The sequence below is a fragment of the Ursus americanus genome, chromosome X (assembly GCF_024610735.1).
Source record: "Ursus americanus isolate L20-20 chromosome X, mUrsAme1.1.p, whole genome shotgun sequence".
Classification (NCBI taxonomy): domain Eukaryota; kingdom Metazoa; phylum Chordata; class Mammalia; order Carnivora; family Ursidae; genus Ursus; species Ursus americanus.
This window is the reverse complement of record NC_142164.1, coordinates 17449709-17468243: the sequence shown is the minus strand read 5'-3', so window position 1 is coordinate 17468243 and position 18535 is coordinate 17449709. Positions and strand designations below refer to the sequence as shown.

Here is an 18535-nt window from a genome sequence, read left to right as displayed (position 1 = left end):
GGAATGCACCTCATTTCATCCGCTCTTGCCTACATATTACAATTTCATTTTCTCTATAAACGAAGCCGTAAGTCAAGAGCATGTGGCCCCCACTAACTGTCATAAATGCTCTGCCTTCTAAGGAGTTCTAAGTATACCTTCAAACAAGGAGCCACGTACTAATGCATGTTAAATACTGCTCTAGACTGTAACTAGCAGGCCCAAACCTAGTCACTCAAAGCAACCAAATACGCAGCCTGTCTTTCTTTCTTTCTCTGGAGGGGAAGTCGAACGGGAGCTGAAAGGAGTATGGCGATACTAAACCCATTCTGAAAATTAAGGTTCCAAAGTGAACATACATTTTGCTTCCCAAAAAGAGCTACCAAAGAAACCACTGGAAAGGATGATGTTATAGAATGATGTTCATCACAGCATGGTCTCTAACGACAGGGTGCCCCTGTAGCAGAATAAAGAGTGTGAGGGAAAGGCCAAGAGAAAGAAGAGAGCAGAACAGAAGAAAATGGTTATCGAGCCCATGGGATTCTACTGATTTTTCTACCTTCCAAACTTTCTTTTTTTTAATTTATTTATTTGAGAGAGAGAGAGAGAGAGAGAGCGCACAAACAAGAGGGAGAGAGGGACAGAGAGAACCCCAAGCAGACTCCCCACTGAGTGTAGAGCCCGACTTGGGGCTCAATCCCACGACCCCACGATCATGACCTGAATCGAAATCAAGAGTCTGATGCTCAACGACTACACCACCCAAGCATCCCCCAAACTTTCTTTTAAAACGAAACAAAAAACAAACACACAGGATGCAAACGGCACTTACCACGGAGACTTTGCTCACGACGTCTCTTGCGACCGCTAAGCCTTGAGCGAAAGTGCGGGCGGCTACAAAAGCGCGCGTCACCTGCAGCTTCAGTTTCCGGGGGACGTCCCCGAAGGGCTTCAGCTGCTCCGTGTACTTGCTCACGCATTCCAGGTACTCGTCGGTGAAGTGGTACTGGGAGTTCACCAGGCGGAACATCCGCTCCAGAAGGCGAGCCCAGAAGTCGCTTAGCATTTCTTCCAGGTTCACGCTTCCGGCCACGTAGTAGCGCTTCAGCTCCCCGAAGAGATCTTTAAATAGCTCCGAATTTTGCATGTATAAGCGGCCATAGGTCTTCACAAACATGTCATTCAGGGATTTCTCTGCATTTTCCAGTAGTTCTTTGAAGAATTCTAAAAACAAAACAAAAGAAAAAAGAAAGAAAGGGTTTCCAGTAATTAAGTAACAAAGTGGTTTTCAGGTCAATTTGAAAACCGGGGAAAAAATGACAAAATGAAATTGGAAAACACACTCGTATATAAGGTCGATTTCTCTTCGTGTCAATGAAAGGAAATCTAGGTCACAAGTCACAAAGTCACTTACACGGGTCTACACCTAAGAGGGGAAAGATGATTACTTTAGAACAACAGCTTCTCAGGAGTCAATATAAAACACACACGTACACATGGGCGCGCACGCACACACACAGACACACACACACAGACACACACACAGAGACACGTCTCTCTTTCAGTCACAAGGTAAATAAAGAACTGGATAAAAATGGGTACATGAAATCTAAAACACGAGGTGTGCCAAACTTCCTGCTGCAAGAATCTAAACCAAAGCTAACGATGCCTCCTGACTGAAACCTGACACCAGGACAGGTATTTTCAAAACATGTTGTTTTACTTGGACACGATTTTTTTTCTTTTCTCCTGACATCTTCGGAACATGCAAGAACACTGCCTGGTACATGCTGGAGGCCAAGAAACATAATGAAATACCACAAAAGCTAGCACCGAAGTTTTCTCAAAATAAGTTCTCAGGTGATCCCTGTGACACTGCTACAAATTGGGGTATCCAACTTGACCTCGGGTTCTTAAAGGATTCATATGGTAACATCATGAGATTCTGTGGGAGAGGAAAGTGGGGAGAGAGGGAAAGAAGGGGGGACGGGACATGCAATGCCTAGCAGACTTAACCACAGATTTGGTATATTTAAAGGACAACAGGGAAGATAACGGAGAAAGATACATAAGAATACCTGGTTATTTCACACTTACTTTCTGGGCTGAGCGTTAAAAGATTTTAATCTCTTAAGTACAAAGGGCAAATTAGTTTCTCCTGAAGCTTTTGTTAGGCCATTCAAAGAAGAAAAGAGCTAATGGTGTATCTGTAACGATTATTCTTAACGAATCTATGGCTGGTATAAAAATAAACACTTTACAATTAAGCTTAACGGCAGGAAATGTAATAAATACTAAAGCAAAATATAAGGACCACATCAATTAAGAAAGTGCCTCCAAGTGAACACGGAGAAGAAAAAAATCCGGTGCTTCCTTTGAAGCCAGAAGAACATTAGCAATCTTCTCAAAATGCAATAGCGCAACGAAGCCGTTATCTTCTCAGATTGTGTGGGCAAATCAGAGGCTGAAAACGACTTTCCGACAGTTTCTCAAAATCTGCACTGGAAACAATGAAGCCTTTTGGAGACGGTGTGTGTGACTGCTTACTTCCATGAAATCCCACACCTGTGCCCCCAGTTCATCACCTCATTGGTGGCTGGAGCCTGAAAGTCCACAGTCTTTTGGGTTCCAGCTTTTCAAACTATGCATTTTGTTTGAGGGGTATTTCTGTGGGGAGAGGAGCTCTTTCCTTTTCCTCTGGTTGAGTTTCGCTTGTTTTGTATTTCCTGGGTGCTCTTCCAGGAGACTAAGGGAAATGGATTCCCTCTGAAGAGCTAAAAAGGTGGGGGGGGGTAGAGACGCAAGTCAACTCCTTGCCTCCATTACAAGCACACAGCCTGGAGTTTTTAATCCAAGTTCTCTCCCTGGAAGAAGCCCAGAAAGTACACAAGGAGCAAGGGGAAGCATATGAAAAGCATCACTCAAATCAGGTACCTGAGAAGTCTCTAATTCTCTCCAAAGTCCCAAGTGATTCTTAAGTGTGGTCCCACGACAGGCCAGCATCAACACCACATCACCAGGACATTTGCTAGAAATCCAAGTTCTTGGGCCCCACCCTAAGCCCATCGGATCAGAGACCCTGGGCATGGAGCCTAGCCATCTGTGACTCTGCTTCCCCTAATGTTTGAGAACCACTGCTCTAGCCAAGGAAACGTGTCCCATTTCACCCCTCAATAGCAATCAACACCAGCTCGGGGCTGTGCTAAATATGGAGCATACGGGTTAAACGTTTTAATTAGAGGAGAATGTCTTTCCAATGACTTGGGTTTTTTCCATTTTTTTCTTGCATTCTTGGGTGTGATTTATGATGTTTGGGTGGGCGGGGGGATAAACTTTCTTGTATGGAGTCTCTCAACTAAGTGTCCAGATGCAGGCAGCACTTTTCTAGAATTCAAAGCTGGGGCGTGTTGGGGTAAGAAGCGCCCTGGAAACGTCATCTGGTCCACTTCCCATACCTTGCTGGAATTCCTAGCACCCCTGCCAAGGGCTGCTGGTTTACCCGGGACATAGTAAAGAAGGTACGCCAAGCCGCGCTAGTACGTGCCCCGTAGGTTGCACACATAGCTCTCACATGCTGGGAAACTAAAGCCTGGTCACTGAGATCAATACGCAAGCCTTGTGTCAATCCACTGCTATTGATATTTCGCGATCCAAAAGAGAAGATTCCAAAGGCAACCACAGGTCCTTCCCTAATATTGGATTTTTATGATATTGCTCATAAAATTGGCACACATCATTTAGTGTAGAAGTAGGATGTTGGAAATTATTTGACTTGTGCTTTGATGACTCATTTAATAAGTAACTGAATACTCACTTGCATTTCTAGTGAATGGCACCTAGAGTTGCATAGGTTTTAAGGGTGGGGGCAGAGAGGCATTTCAGAGGTGTTTTAATCTAAAACAGCTATACAATGCCAGAGTTCGTTGTTTAGGCCTCAAAGTGCTCCAGGTCAAAGAAATGCTAAGATACTGAACATTTTATGGGGGAAAAAAAAAGTCTCGGAAGAGTTCCTCATTCAGATCAAGAAGCTATGGGTTGGTGTTTCTCTGTATAGTGTAGCTGCTTTGGCGTATAAGAGAAATGATCGAATTAAGAGGATTATTTCAAACCAGGATGCCCTCTGTCCACCACCACCATGGACCTTACTTTGGCTCCCATGACTCAAATTCTGTCTAGGGCGCGCGCGTGTGTGCGCGTGCACGTGTGCCGTGTGTGATGTTCATTTAAACTTTAAGAGATTAGCCTGGTGCTACATACATACTCAATTCTAATTCCTTTGATTGTTCAGAAAATTGATTTCTGACACACTTGAAGAGACTCTTCAGTATGGCCACATAAGTTGCAACTATAAAGACCGTCTGAGTGGGCTATATACAGAAATTCTATAAAACTGACATAAGTTAAAATCTGATCATTGAATCCCTCCTAATGGCTACGCACTCAGTATGTACTGAGTGGCTATTATGGGTTCAAATCAAAGCACCCAGTTTTACCACATCTTCACCTTCTTGCCCAATCAGACTGTAATCAACATTTCCAAGACGACCAACTCCCTTCATCCAATTCACCTTCGCCATACCGCCAACCCTCCACACATGGTTTTACACGCACCAGAGAGTTTTAAAGCACCTATAAAATCCTTCATCCTTCATTTCATAGAGCAAGTTTTAAAATACTCAGAGACCTTGTAAGGATGGCAGATATAATTTAAATTCTAAAATCCATACCAGTTAGGTCCAATATCAACTAAGGAGAAAAAAGGAGAGAGTGGGGGGGAAGCTTTTACATCTGCTCCTCCTATCAAACTAGCAGCTTTCACAGGTTCGTGTATAACTCTTTTGCATCCGCACTCCTTTTCTTCCTAGGACACTTTCTTCTACAATGAAGAATAGAAAAAATCAGAAATTCGGGTCCCGGTCCACGGCCATCAGTAGCCGCTTCATTAATCGCTGTAATGTTCTTCTTCACTTTTCCCCCCATTATTCAGAATTCAGGAGCAGAGTCCGATCTTCACTGCTAAGGAACTGTGGAGGCCCAAGACACTTAGCAATCATTCCTTCTTAATCATTATGCTTGAAGCCAATTATAAGACACTCCGTGGCTGAGAGAGGCTCAGCCCAGCCACAGCAGTGTACCCCAGGATTCCGCAATGATCAGAAGCTTAGTTAATTGGGAATTAGATCTCCCTTGAGGCAACTGCTTGTATTGGGGGAAAACGTGGGGCAGGCAGTCTGTTTCAAGTGACGCTACAGGTGATCAGGGTTTATTTCTCCTTCAGCTTTCAGTTTGGAGGCTTAAGTGTTTACATTTGAAGGATCAAGCAACTGCTACTCCCAGGGCTCATGGATGAGCACCTGGCACGGGGGTGGAAACAAACACTGTAACATGCTACCTACCTAAACCGGCGGGACACGGTGCAGAAAGCATGGGATCCCTCACTTACGAGCTGTGTGACCTTGAATGGACAGAAGGTCTAACCTGTCTGATTTTCTTTGGCCTCATCCATAATAGGACTCTGTTACTGCTCACCTCATAGGGATCACGCCCAACGCGCCAGAGGTGCTCAATAAAGGGGCACTTGTAATCGGTGAAGTGTTCTTACTGTCACCTTTAGGGTTTCTTCCTATCTACAGTCACTTTAAAAATCTCGTAAGGCCGGTTTTTATCTCTCCCGGCACAAATATCATCCAGCTCGGGGAACATAAATTAAGCCAAAGTTGCTAGAGCTCAGTTAAGAAGACCCAGGGCATTATAAAGCTGGGAGCGATTTAGTCAAAAGAAATGCTTAATGCTCTGGCTTCCAATGCTGTGAAACGTCCCAGACATCTACACGGGTGGGAGCGACCATGAGTGGAAAACACTCAAGGGAGAAACCTCAACCCATGCAAGAGGTTTTCCATTAAAAGAGAGTATCACACACATCACGCATATATAAACACAGATCAGGGTAAAGATTAAGCAAAGAATCGGGGAAAGGAAAATTAAGAATGAAGTGGCAGGTCAACCCCCAGACCCCCCCACGCACCTCATCTGCCGGAAGTCCGCTCAGTACAAGGGCTGAGCTAGGGGACTGAAAGTATCTTCCAGCTCTAAAATGGATTATTCTGAATGTCAGTAGTATCAGTTTAACATGGGAAAAACTAGAATGAGAGATCACCTTTTCCATATAAAAGTTTTCTACGCAAATACCCTCTCTTTTAAAAGAACGAAGAAGATCATATTCTTCTATTCCCAGCCACTCAGTCTTGCATCAAATAAACATTCAAAATTCTTCCATTATAAACAATTGACTGGCTATTGATTAATGAGCTAGAAAACATTCTACAACTAACCCACGACCTGAAGAGACTGGAAGCCCTTTCTATTCAATCCACTTGGCTGCGTGTTATAAATTACCACCTTGTATTTCTATTATTAGGAAGCAGCCTTTTATGTCGAAGGATTAATTTCCTCTTTACTGTCAAGACTGTACTTCACAGCCCTGGCACGGTGTGCGAACATTAAGTTACCACCCCAACAAAATTCCTGAGAAAAGAAGCCTCCTTGTAAGTACTACAAATCATATTTTTCCCACTGTTAAGAAAACTCAAAGAGTTCTATTCACCCTTTCACCGGAGATCACACATTTAATCAAGAACAGCTAACATAAGCATCGACGAATGTAAGAGAAAAAGGAGATTAAGCAAGCATCTTACGGACTGAAACGAAACGGAAACTTTGGTCTCTGACAATCTCCTCCCTCGGTCTTGCTTTTTCGGTAATGTCTGTTTAAGTTTTCAGCAGGCACTTTCCTCTACCTTGCCATAATCTTACTCCTCAAAAGTGCCTGCGAGGGCAGGCTGTACTAAAAGGCCACGTCCTTGACTAAGGTTCATCAACTGATAGCACATCAACAGACCACCCCTAGGACGACAGGGCGAGATGGCCAACTGCAGCCCTTACTAGGGGGCTGCGAACATTTGAAACGGTGCTAGGGACCCGCCAAAGTACGCATGGCTCTTTTTCCACAAGGTTAATTCTCTTAGTTAATCCATTTTGAATGCTAAAGCTCCTTATGTTATCTCTCAGGGCCCCGGTCTCATGCTACTGTAGCCAGAGACATGGGCTAAAGACTGTTAAGCCTTCTGCTGGTCCCCATTCCATCCATACCAAGGGTACACCAGCTAGCCAATTCCCTTTAACACACACATGCCTTCCCATGCAAGGGCCTGAGGAGGAGGCTGAGGGGATGTTTAAGGAAACCAAGAGGCTGGAGCAGCGGGCCCAAGGGTGCCATATACTAACCTCTACGTGGATCTATTTTACGGCCTCACATACAGACCTTCTCATATGGTCTAGGTGCTCAGGACCTACTATCAAGAGAAAAATCAGCACACAAAGTAACAATACTCTGTTATGATTCCAATTTGCATCAACCTGCACAAAAAAGACGAGGCAAATACAATGCTGACGTAAATACAACAGTTGCTAGGGACCTGGGGTAGTTTTTTTCAATAAATGTTTCTCAATTTTGTTCACCCAAATTTTTCAGTGACATTTTATAACCAGAAAAATATAGTATCTTCTTCATGCATTCCCAGAGTACTTTACTTCCCTTATTCTATTTGTTTAACTTAATTGCTGGAGGTTTCCATGCATTTTTCTGTCTATAGTGACCACTGTGATACTTTAGGGGGGGAATAAACCCCAAATATTTTCTAAAAATGGCACCAAAGCATTTCTTCTTTTTTTCATAAAAAAATGCAATTTTTTTCCTATCAAGTATCCCATTCAAATTGTAGCAATTTAAAAAGTATGGCGAGATATGAAGAAAATATAAACAAACTGCCGATAACCCTACTACTAAAAGACGGCAACAACGCTTTGTCAGATTCTGTCTTTTTCCTATGAAGATATGTATTGTTGCAGGCTTGAGATCGTATCGTTATCTGTACCCTGTTCTCCGGTAACACCGTATGCTTAGCCTTTCCTATGTGATTGAAGATCCTTCAGAAACCTCATTGGTAACAACTGCAGATACATGACACCATGTGGACAGACCAGCGTCATCATGGAACATTTAGATCGATTTCCTATTTGTCATTATTGTAAGTAATGCTGTGATGAACACCCTTGTACAGAAATCTTTCTTTCCTTGAGATAAATATCTAAATGACTAAATCAAAGGGTATGAATGTGTTTAAGACTTCTGACACACTGACCTCCAGAAAAGGTGTGCTCACGAAACACTCTCTCTGAGTCATATTTATTACAAGAGTTTCAATGGCTTTGCCAATTCTTGCAAGGGGAGGGGAGATAGAGCTGGGCAGGGACAATAAGAAAGGCCTGGCTGGCTTGAGAATTCCCCCAATCAGTTGGGAGGCAGTGCTAGATCGAATACGCCCTTTTCTTTGCCTGGACAGACAGACACACAGAGGAGGGTAGGCAGAGAGGAACAACAGCGTTCTCAACTCCCAGGCTCCAAGTCCAACGAACCAACAGAGTAGATAAAAGCCGTTCAGCTGAAGCTCTTCCATTTTATTTACTTGCCTCCGAACAGATCGGCTGCTTCTTGCTGCTGCCGTGACTTCTTAAGAAGTCAAAGCTAACAGCAGAGGCCCCCCGCGCCAGGGCTCGGGGCTCCCTGGAAGTTGCACAAGCATTTCCAATCTGACCAGATAGCCCGTGCTAGAGCCACAATTGGTCACACTTCAGATAACAACTCAGGAGGCAGAAAACCTTTGTCAATACAGAAATGTGTGTGTTTTGTCTGAGCTCTTGATTTGATTACAGTAAGCTGGCGGTGGTTCTTTTTCGTCCAGTTTCACAGAGAGATTACAAAAGAGTCAGCAAAAATGCCCGGCATTTTAGTCCCCTTCACATGGAAGGAAAAGAAAATAGAATTGTTAAAGAAAAGAGGAGTAGTGCCTTCCAACGAAATCAAAGACCCTTCACATGAGGATCTGGAAAGAGCGCGACATTCGCGGGACGGCCAGAAGGCCTCGTGTCTCTCTTCGCAGTCCCGCAGCTACTCGTCCTGTGAAATGTTGTCCGCTGTACTACAGCAGAGGTTCAAACAAGCACCACGGGTTTTTAAACGTCTGAATGGATCAAATCTGAGGTGAAGATTAAAAAGCAACCCCCAGGATGTATGGATGCTCTACCTTTCTATGACACACTTATTTGGAGGATATTTAAGACTTGTTTTTCATAAATGTAAAAACCTCTCCCCCGGGGGGGCTCTTGAGGCAGTGAATATGGAGGAGCAAAGGATAAGAATAAAACCACGTAGTTGAAAAAATAGTGAAGGTCAGAGGTCAGGAAAATTCCAGAAATTTCAGCTTAGCTAATGGCCACAAAGCTTAGTCGGACGCATTTGCGCATTTGCCTTTTAAGGTGAGTGGCCAGCTTCCTCCCACCGAGGTCACTGCTTTCATGGGCCTGCGCATTCTAATGCTGTCACCTCCCCGCGCCTCCACGCTGGTTTTCCAACTGGCCTAATGAAGGGATGGCCGGTGTGGACTCTGGGAAATTTCCAGTCAGTGATTAAAAGACAGATTTGGCTAAATCTGCAAAGTGCGACGCGCCCTGCCTTTGTGAAATGATAGAAAACAAGGGGGCTTGAGGGCTTAAGGGAAGGGTGGCCACTTTGATTTACACTTGGCCCGTGCAGATAGATGGGACAATTATTTCTTTTATGTGCGTGTTAAGCTAATTCAGAAAATTTCTACTATTATTCGAGTTAACAAGCTTCAGGCTCATGGGAGGGTTTTCAAAGACCTGGGGAAAGTAGCGGAGTGAAGAAATGATAGCAGGAAAATAGAGGGTACCAGACAGGCAGCTAATGAACATCTTGTAAGAGCTTTCACTGAAGCAGCTGCTCTAGTCACGTGTTTCGAAGAGTCACAGAATCTTTAGAACTGAAAGGGTCTTTAGAGAGCATCTAGCTCAACCCCCTCATTTTATGGATGGGAAAACTGAGACCCAGTTAATTGCCCCAGGTCACAGGGGGTTCACAACAGAACCAGGCGGACAATTCAATGTGCTCGGGCTCCTGAAGTTACTACACTTGTTCCTGAAAACGAGGAATTAACAGACTTTCTGCACTGGACTAGCATCAGAAATCTCTACCTCCTTAAGATTTCTTTAACAGGCAAACCGCTGGCGTTGGGAAGTTCAGCAAAAAATGTATTTTCATACTTGTGACATCATTTTTACTATGTGATTCAAGAAGAGATTTAACGTGGCAGCTCTAATCTTCTTAATCTATTTGGGTTGTTTGAACTATGCTTCTTTTAAAAACAACTAGTCTCTCACAAAATGCGACATTTTGGGGTGGGCCTTTATGTTGTGGTCCCAAAACACGGATTATGCCCCACTTCTATTATTTCTATTCCTTTGCCTGGCAATTCTTTCAAAGCCCCCTGAACTGAGCATCTGATTAGCATATTCATGAGATAACCCATTCAGCTATGTTAATTAGTAGTTCTACTTCAAAAAAAAATTTTTTTTTTTCCCAGAACTCACCAAGAGGGGGAGCAGCTCGCTCTGCCACTCTCACGCTAGCTCAAGGTCTCTAGCCTAGGACAGCGTTGCTGGTACGGACCGTCCTCAGGTAAAGAGTCCATAAGGCAGATGATGGTGTACAAAAAAAACAGGTGAGACCTTAAGCTCGGATGTACAAGTTTAAAATAGGAGAACCCTGAGAATTTTGGTGGGGAGAGATGTTGCCTAAGGAAGTACTTTACCCAGGTCTGAAAACACACACATGCACACAGTTTCCAAATTCAAAACGGATTTATAGGCTGTATAATCTCTTTAGATGGGCAAACAAGAAAAAACGTAAACGTGTAAAACACGTAAACGTGGAGAACAGAAAAAGCCTTTAGAGATAAGGGAACTGGCCCCGAAACGCCACAACTGGCACTTGAACTCTGGGGCTCCTCGAGGAGGAAGGACAGAAATTTGAGGCGATGGGATGATTTCTAGTTAAAGAAGGCTGACCCACTAAAAGCCTGCGATCCTTATTTTTGTTGAAAAGTTTCTAACAGGGGCGCCTGGGTGGCTCAGTCGGTGAAGTGTCGGCCTTTGGCGGCTCAGGTCATGATCTCCGGGTCCTGGGATCGGGCTGCTTCTCCCTCTCCCTGTGCCCCTCCCCTCCCCCACCACTTATGTGAGCTCTCTAATAAATAAATACTCTTTTTTTTAAGTTTATAACAAATTAGTTGTTCCGGCCTTAGAAAGAAGCAGTATCTCATAAACGGGACTTCAGTTTTGGCGTTAGAGGAAGTTGCCTGGGCTCAGGGTGACCACTTTTAAATACCTTAAGCGTAGAGAGGGCAAAAGATGCTCTTCTGAAGTTGCCTGACCTTGCAGGTTTCCATGTGTCCCTCTCCTGTTTCCTCAGGACTTGCCAGCCTTCTTCCTGTCTACCTTGCCGCCCCAGCATGGTTCTCCAGCCGCCATCTTGTTGCTCGGCCCAATCTCCTCTCTTCCATTCACATCAATAACCTTGGCCTTGTCCTCCATAATGGCCTGGACAATTCTTTGACCAACCACCCTGGCCTTAGATTTCTGAGCATCAAGACATTCCCCTATACAATTTCACTCAACTTCTTCTTTAGGCCTGAGGGGTGTTGGCGGGTCCTAACTGCCATCCTTAAAAAGCAGTCAACAAACACAGCACCCACTTGAGGATTACGGTTTGTTGGATACCAGTCAACTGAGGTTTTACCATACAAAAGTATTTAATTATCTCAGAAAACCTAGTTTGGAGTAAATAGGCAATGTGTCCCAGCTCCGTTCTGATCTCCAGACCAAACACATTTCAAATACTACTCCTTCAAAAGAAAGCTAATCTGCGCTCACTACCTTTATTGTCTATGCCATATTTTAATTTGAAGTCAGAAGAAACAAACTAAAGTTTCATAATTGCTTTTCATGACCAGTTTTGAAACTGATAAAGAAACAGTGTTAACACATTTATTGAATGTGAAACCTGGTAGGGAAGGGCCAGAGAAACTATTTTTCCGTCCTTTTTAAAAAAGCATATGTTAACACTTACTGATAGTGTTTCTCTGTATAGCTTTTTAAAAACTACACACTGGAATCATACGAGTAATGCTATAAAACCATGGGGAGTGAGAAGGGGAAAGACTAGCTAAAGCAGCAGGCCTGTAGGCGAGAGAGGTCACTAAGGTCTGTGGGCTCTGTACCAGAAGGAGACAGGTCTAACAGGAAGTGGGGTGACATGGAGGTGGCAGAACTTGAAAACAGCTTTATCTCCATTCCATCATGCTACCAACAGGCTAGCCATTTGTAAAGAGCAGGACTCTTTCCTTCTGAATGCCCTTATTAAACCCCAAGGGGTCATTTTTATATATCAGCATCTCAAGCTTTCAAAGATGGCCATCTGATTATCTTTCTAAGTATTCTCCCCAAAGTAAAAGAAAATGCTAAGGTTACTGTCTTGAACGAGAAATGCCAGAGTCAAGCGAACACCAGTCTTTTCAATAATTATACTAATAGTTTAGTGACCCAGAGAGACAGAGGTGGCTTAATGATGTCTTTTGACAATAACACCCATCTTCAAGTGGTGCTAACATGTTGTTAAGTATTCTTTATAGTTACAGCATGTGTGTGTGGGGGGGGGGTGTGGACTAATAAACAGGATATATAGATACGTAAAACACTTTTATCCATCCAGGAAGAGGAGGAGATAAAATCAAGACTGAACACAATTTTGCATAGTAACTGGTGGTAAAATGGGTACGATAAACGACACGCTACATAGAGAAAACTTTCGTTCAACTACATTACAGATTAAATATGCTCTCATGGTCTAGCCTGGGAACCTAACACTTATTAAATCGGTTATAAGTTTCAAATAACGAATCTCAAAAGCCAACAGTTGAAATACAACCTGTTCTGTAGCTGGGGCCTGCTTTATCAGCTATATAAATCTAATTTAGTCCAACTTCTCACCATGGCAACAAGCCCTTTGCAGAAATACTCAAAGACATTTCACATCTCGAAAATTTGCCTTGTACTCTTCACCACACATAATGTCAAGAAAAGCATGCTTCAAAGGTACTATGTAATTAGAATGGCCTTTAAAACAGGCACAAAGGAAATCATTCCTATTAAAATTAAATCTACTTCATAACAATCTTCAAACTGAGTGAAGAGCACCAGAGAAGAGAATCCTGAGGTGTTTTGGACCCCATACTCTATAGTTTTTAAAGTCTATTATCTGTAACACTGCTTCAGATACGATGGAAGTGCCTCTCATTTGGCTCATATTGGCTATTTCTCCACTATTAAACGACGGCGCGCGTACGAGAATTCACGTTGGGCACAGGGGGCTGAAATGGGTTTGGTCGTGGCTTTACATGGCTAGACTAAGCCAAAGGGCCAGCTAAGGGATGAAGCCCAGCTTAGCAACAATCATAAATACAGCGGCTACTTCTGGGTCATTGCTGCATGCAAACTCAAGAGCCGAGTTTTCAGCCTATCTGTGTTCTACAGGGCTTCTAGGAATTCTAGTTGTTTCTGGGAAATCCAGTTTGAAATTTAATTTGAAACCCAGGACTGCAGAATCTCTATGCTTATTCTAAGCTTTCAGGTGCCTGCTTTTTATCAGGGAGATGTTGTTGTTCTTTTTTTAAGTGACTTACGTCAACAACGCCATTTTGTGTTCACCCAAGAAAATAAATGAAAGCCTTTCAATTCAACTACCTCAATCTCTTTTTTGGCTCCCTGCGACCGTATTTCCATGATGCCTACCATACAGATTCTAGCTAAAGCAATCGTACAAACTGAATTGTCACCTCTAAAACGCAACTTGCATAAAAGGTGTCAAACAAATTCAAGAACAAAGCACATATGGACGCTTACTTGGACCAAAGTTCCCACACCTACCGTCAAACTTCTTGTAACGGGAAGCAAAGATGGCTTGCAAGTGACTGCACTGTTCGCTGACCACACTTTTGAAATCATCTTTACTTTGCAGGCTGTATTTCTCCTCCATCTCCTGAGAGCAGCAGGTATAGCCCTGGGGACAGATCTTCAAATGATCACCTGGAAGATAAAATTGTAGGACAATCAATCCCCATCATCACTCATCAAGTCCAAGAGGCAAGAGTGTGGCTTAAGTGCACACACTCTGCTTCACTTCCACCTGTGAGGCTCCCGCAAAAGCCTAGGCATCGTGTGTATTTGAAAAGTTCTACTAAAACTAAAAACATCTGAGGCAGCTGGCAGGCTCAGTCGGGTAGAGCATGCAACTCCTGATCTCAGGGTCGAGGGTTCGAGCCCCATGTTGGGGGATAAATAAACTAAAAGCATCCATTCCTTTATGGGAATGCTAAAACAATAAAGCCACCTACAAACGACAGAACTTTTGAAATCAAGAAGTCTGCTACACCACAGGAAAATCAGTGTGGCCAATAAACAGTATCACTCAAGATAGAGCTGAGGCTTTTTAAAAAAAAAATAAATTATTCAAGATTCTATGCTAAATAATGACTGTACAAATCATACAAATGAAACATAAGTTTTTCCAGCTTTTGGGAGTTTATATTCCAAGAGAGGGTACACCTTAATGAAGAATGATTTATAAAATACATGACAGGGGCGCCTGGGTGGCTCAGTCGGTGAAGCGTCTGCCTTTGGCTCAGGGCGTGATCCTGGGGTCCTGGGATCGAGCCCCGCATCGGGCTCCCTGCTCAGTGGGGAGTCTGCTTCTCCCTCTCCCTCTGCCCCTTCCCCCCGCCCCAAAAATAAAATAAAAAATAAAATAAAATACATGAGAGCCAAAGATTGAGCAAGTACACCAGCAGTAGTTACACTGTGGGGAAGCAAAGGGATAAGTGGATTTCAAGGGGTTGTTGGCCAAGAGGAAGCAATGCGAGTTCACACTGGATAATTTCAGGCTATGATAAGTCACAAAGGGTAACGGCAAATGACCCTCAAGTTTCAGATTTTCTTGTCCAGCATCTTCTGCACGGTTGTCGGACACTGACCTTATAATACTGGGATATGTAGCCACTCACCCCAATATTGACTAATCGCTACCAATAAGTGTCATCTTTATGCAGTGATGTAGTCCTAGGACTCAAGAGAAATGCCGTAAGATGCTTCACTCCACAGCAGCTCAACCCACAAGGTATCTCCCTCCCCCTACACCGACTACATTCTGCTTGTGGTTAGGACAGGAAGGCTTGGAGGGCTTTTTTTGTTTTTAATAGATCCCAGAGTTCACCCACACCTTGTTCCTCCTGCCGCAGAACACAACTGTGCTTTGCAGAGACCATACCTCTCCCTCATCATGACCAAGAGAAGTGGTGCCACTGAAAACTGAACCCCAACATTATTACTGCCTGAGTCACACCACCATTAATTGGTGTGATCTAATTTTTACAGATATTACAAGGACTCACTGCCACTGTTCCTTCTGCTACTGCCATCCATGTTCCACATAAGACGAGGGGTCTGAAAACAAGGTCTCGGGAACTCAGGAAGTGAGTATGTTGAAGACATACGCACCTGTCTACTGTAAGTGTATATGATAAATAAAGGGCTAAAAAATAATGGGCCAAACGCCACCACTCACAGGAAATGAACTGGGCCATGAGCTGGCCATTGCTGCTTCTTGGCTGAGTGTGCTTAGAAGAATCATCTTGACCTAAGATAGATACCGTAGTGGCTTTGGAGAGGTGGGGTACTGCAGATAAAACGGAGTTAGGCAACTTAATTTGACTTATCTAGGATTGTCTATGGCATGTATGCAAATAATTACATAATCATATGTATGCATGATCATTCTTCCTTCCCGGCAATTAAAAAGTGGGGAGAATGAATGCTACTGCCACACAAAAAGGGGGGGGTTCAGTAATCAAGGACTAGTTAGAAAAGAAAGGGGGGAGGGAAACAATCTTCAAAAAACTGCCTCATCCAGAAACTGCTAGAAGTTTCTTTTGGCATTTTTGAAACCCTTGATCAACATATCAATCTAACCAAAAAGGCGGGGGGAGATCGTGTATATGAGTTTAGGAGCTTTGAAGATCTCATTAGCCAAAGAAAAAGGTTGCTAAGGCTCAGTTTTCTGCAAACACCTTTGTTACAACCAAAAACAAAACTCCCTCTTCACTGGCTTAACAAGTTCACAGCAGGCCTTTGGTACTGAGACACATAATTAACAGAGAGATATCCAGTTGTCTCCAGGTTTCAGGGTGGAGGATTTCCCCCAATACAGTCTTAACATGTGAAATAATACGAAGAACCCCAACTAGTACAGCACTTGCTGTCGCTGTATTCAATAATCCATCACACTCACACCCCACATAGAAAATTAATTGGAATGCTCGGAGTGTGAGCTTAAGACTCGCAGGGCTATTTAAATGAATTATAATAAGGGAGCAACTACTCTTTAAGATTGTCACAGGCTGAAATTCATCACATGCTGGTTTTCAGACGCCTGCAAAGATTCCATTGGGGTATGCACTGAATTTCCAAGGCAAAACAATTCGTGAGTTTGGAAAATAATCTACGCTCCCCGAGTCTTAACAGGGCTCACACGTACAATAAACCAAGGGGCCACTTAATGGATGCTGTCAAAACAGGTTTCTAAATTGCAGGAAAAGCACACCTTTTTCCCACCCCCAACGCATACACACACAGACACATGGACACACACACGCAACACCTGAAGCCAGAAAATTCAGAGACAGCAGGAAAGAATAATTTTCTGTACTTAAGAAGGTGCTAGACATTGAGGGGTATAAATTGACCCACAGGAATTTTACACTAAGGAGACACCTTCCAAGAATGGGTAACGGCAGTAAAAGTTGCCAGCAACCTGCCGAATGCAGAGAGCACCATTTCCACCGACACACGTACACACTGCAGCATCTAAAAGGCCCAGTGGGTCAGGGCGCCTGGGTGGCTCAGTCGGCTGCGCAGCCGACTCTTGATTTTGGCTCAGGTCATAATCTCGGGGCCGTGGGATTGAGCCCCACGTCAGGCTCTGCACTCTGCACGGGGTCTGCTCATCCCTTCTCCCCATCCCCGCCTGTGTGCACGCTCTTTCTCACAAATAAAATCTTTAAGTAAATAAATAAATGGTCCAGCACGGCCAGTGTACTCTGCCTGTTTCATAGCCAACCGGGGCCCTTAGCAGAACCTTCTGGAGACCAGCTTCTACCAGAACACTGGAGTACAGATTTGTTTTGGCAATACCTAATAAAAGAGAGTCCGCTTTCATTTTAGGGAGAACGTCTTTCCAGGCAGACTTTGTCTAATGGTAAAAGGCTCGCCTTGTGTAAAGGACGACAACAGGGTAGACACTTGGCTAATGTTTCTGCTGGCAAAGTCGTCTTCCTCTCTGGTCCAAGAAGCCCACTCCAACAGGCAACTTTTGCCCATGTAGCCTGGAATGCCCCACTTACTCTGTCTGCATTTCTAAAAAGCATTACTTGAAAATGTAATCTGACATCCTTGCCCAGAGCCCTGCCTGAGACACATGCAGAACAAAACACACTTGTGATTTAAATCCCAAGACATACGTATGCTACTAGGGGCTCAGTGCCGCAACCAGTTTTGGCTGATGAGAAGTACAAGGAGGAAAGGTGGGGGGCAGTCTTGGTGCATTTGAAAATGGGATCAGAGCACTGCATTCTGGTAAGAACTCAAGCAACTCTTTTGATTTTTAAAACTTTGAGGTGTCTGGGTGGCAGAGTCAGTTAAGTGTCCCACTCTTGGTTTCAGGTCGGGTTGTGATCCTGGGGTTGTGGGATCAAGCCCTGTCTCAGGCTCCGTGCTCAGCGAAGAGTCTGCTTGAGATTCTCTCTCTCTTCCTCCGCCCCTACCCACCCCCCATGTACTAGCTCACTCTAAAAGAAAGAAATCTTTAAAAAAATAAATAAAACTTGAGTATTTCTGGGGCACCTGGCTGGCTCAGTCAGAAAAGCACTCTTGATCTTGAACTTGAATATTTCTATTTTAATTGCCAAAAATGGCTTATATTAAAAGGGCACACATATTATCTGAAAGGCATTCTCTTTGCGACTGTTCCTGAAATGCTGTGTCTGAATGAGAGATGCCTTTTCTTTCTAGAGATCTCCTGTCTAAACCTGCTGATCCTTTGTCATTTAAGAAAGATGGAACAGGAGCAGTGTTTTCTTCAGGCTGAGAGAGTGAGCACCGGGATAAGAGGACCTGATACGGGACAGGTGGGCAGACAGTGCAGGTGTAAGTACTGGGCGTGTGCCTTTTTTTTTTTTTAAAGGGCCCTAGGTAATTCTGCTATATACACTTCCGTAAGAATTAGTACTTGAAAGGCTTAAGCAGCAGAGCCGCAGAAGAGCTGGAAATAGTCGTGAACCAGTTAGTCCAATGGCTCAGGTGAACAGTGGGTCATGATATCTGACTATTCTTTGTTTCCTCTATTTCCCTAGCTCAGCCTCCTTCTTCCATGACCCTTGCTGGGTGCAGGCTTCTCTCCACGTATCTCTTCCTGGCTGCTTTCACTCCTTTCCTCTCCCCAGACTGTTCCTTGTCATCCTAATCCACAGCTTCG

At 43.8% G+C, this 18535-nt stretch overlaps 1 protein-coding gene across 1 annotated transcript in view; it reads right to left on the bottom strand.

The window, feature by feature from the left end:
- GPC4 (glypican 4) overlaps window positions 1-18535 on the bottom strand; it is a 101933-nt gene that overhangs the window by 19032 nt on the left and 64366 nt on the right. Inside the window, exons 2-3 of the mRNA XM_087859721.1 lie at window positions 13879-14037; window positions 812-1203 (exon numbers count right to left, since the gene is read on the bottom strand). Of these exons, the coding sequence (XP_087715847.1) occupies window positions 812-1203; window positions 13879-14037 (551 nt within the window). The remainder of the gene's footprint in view (window positions 1-811; window positions 1204-13878; window positions 14038-18535) is intronic.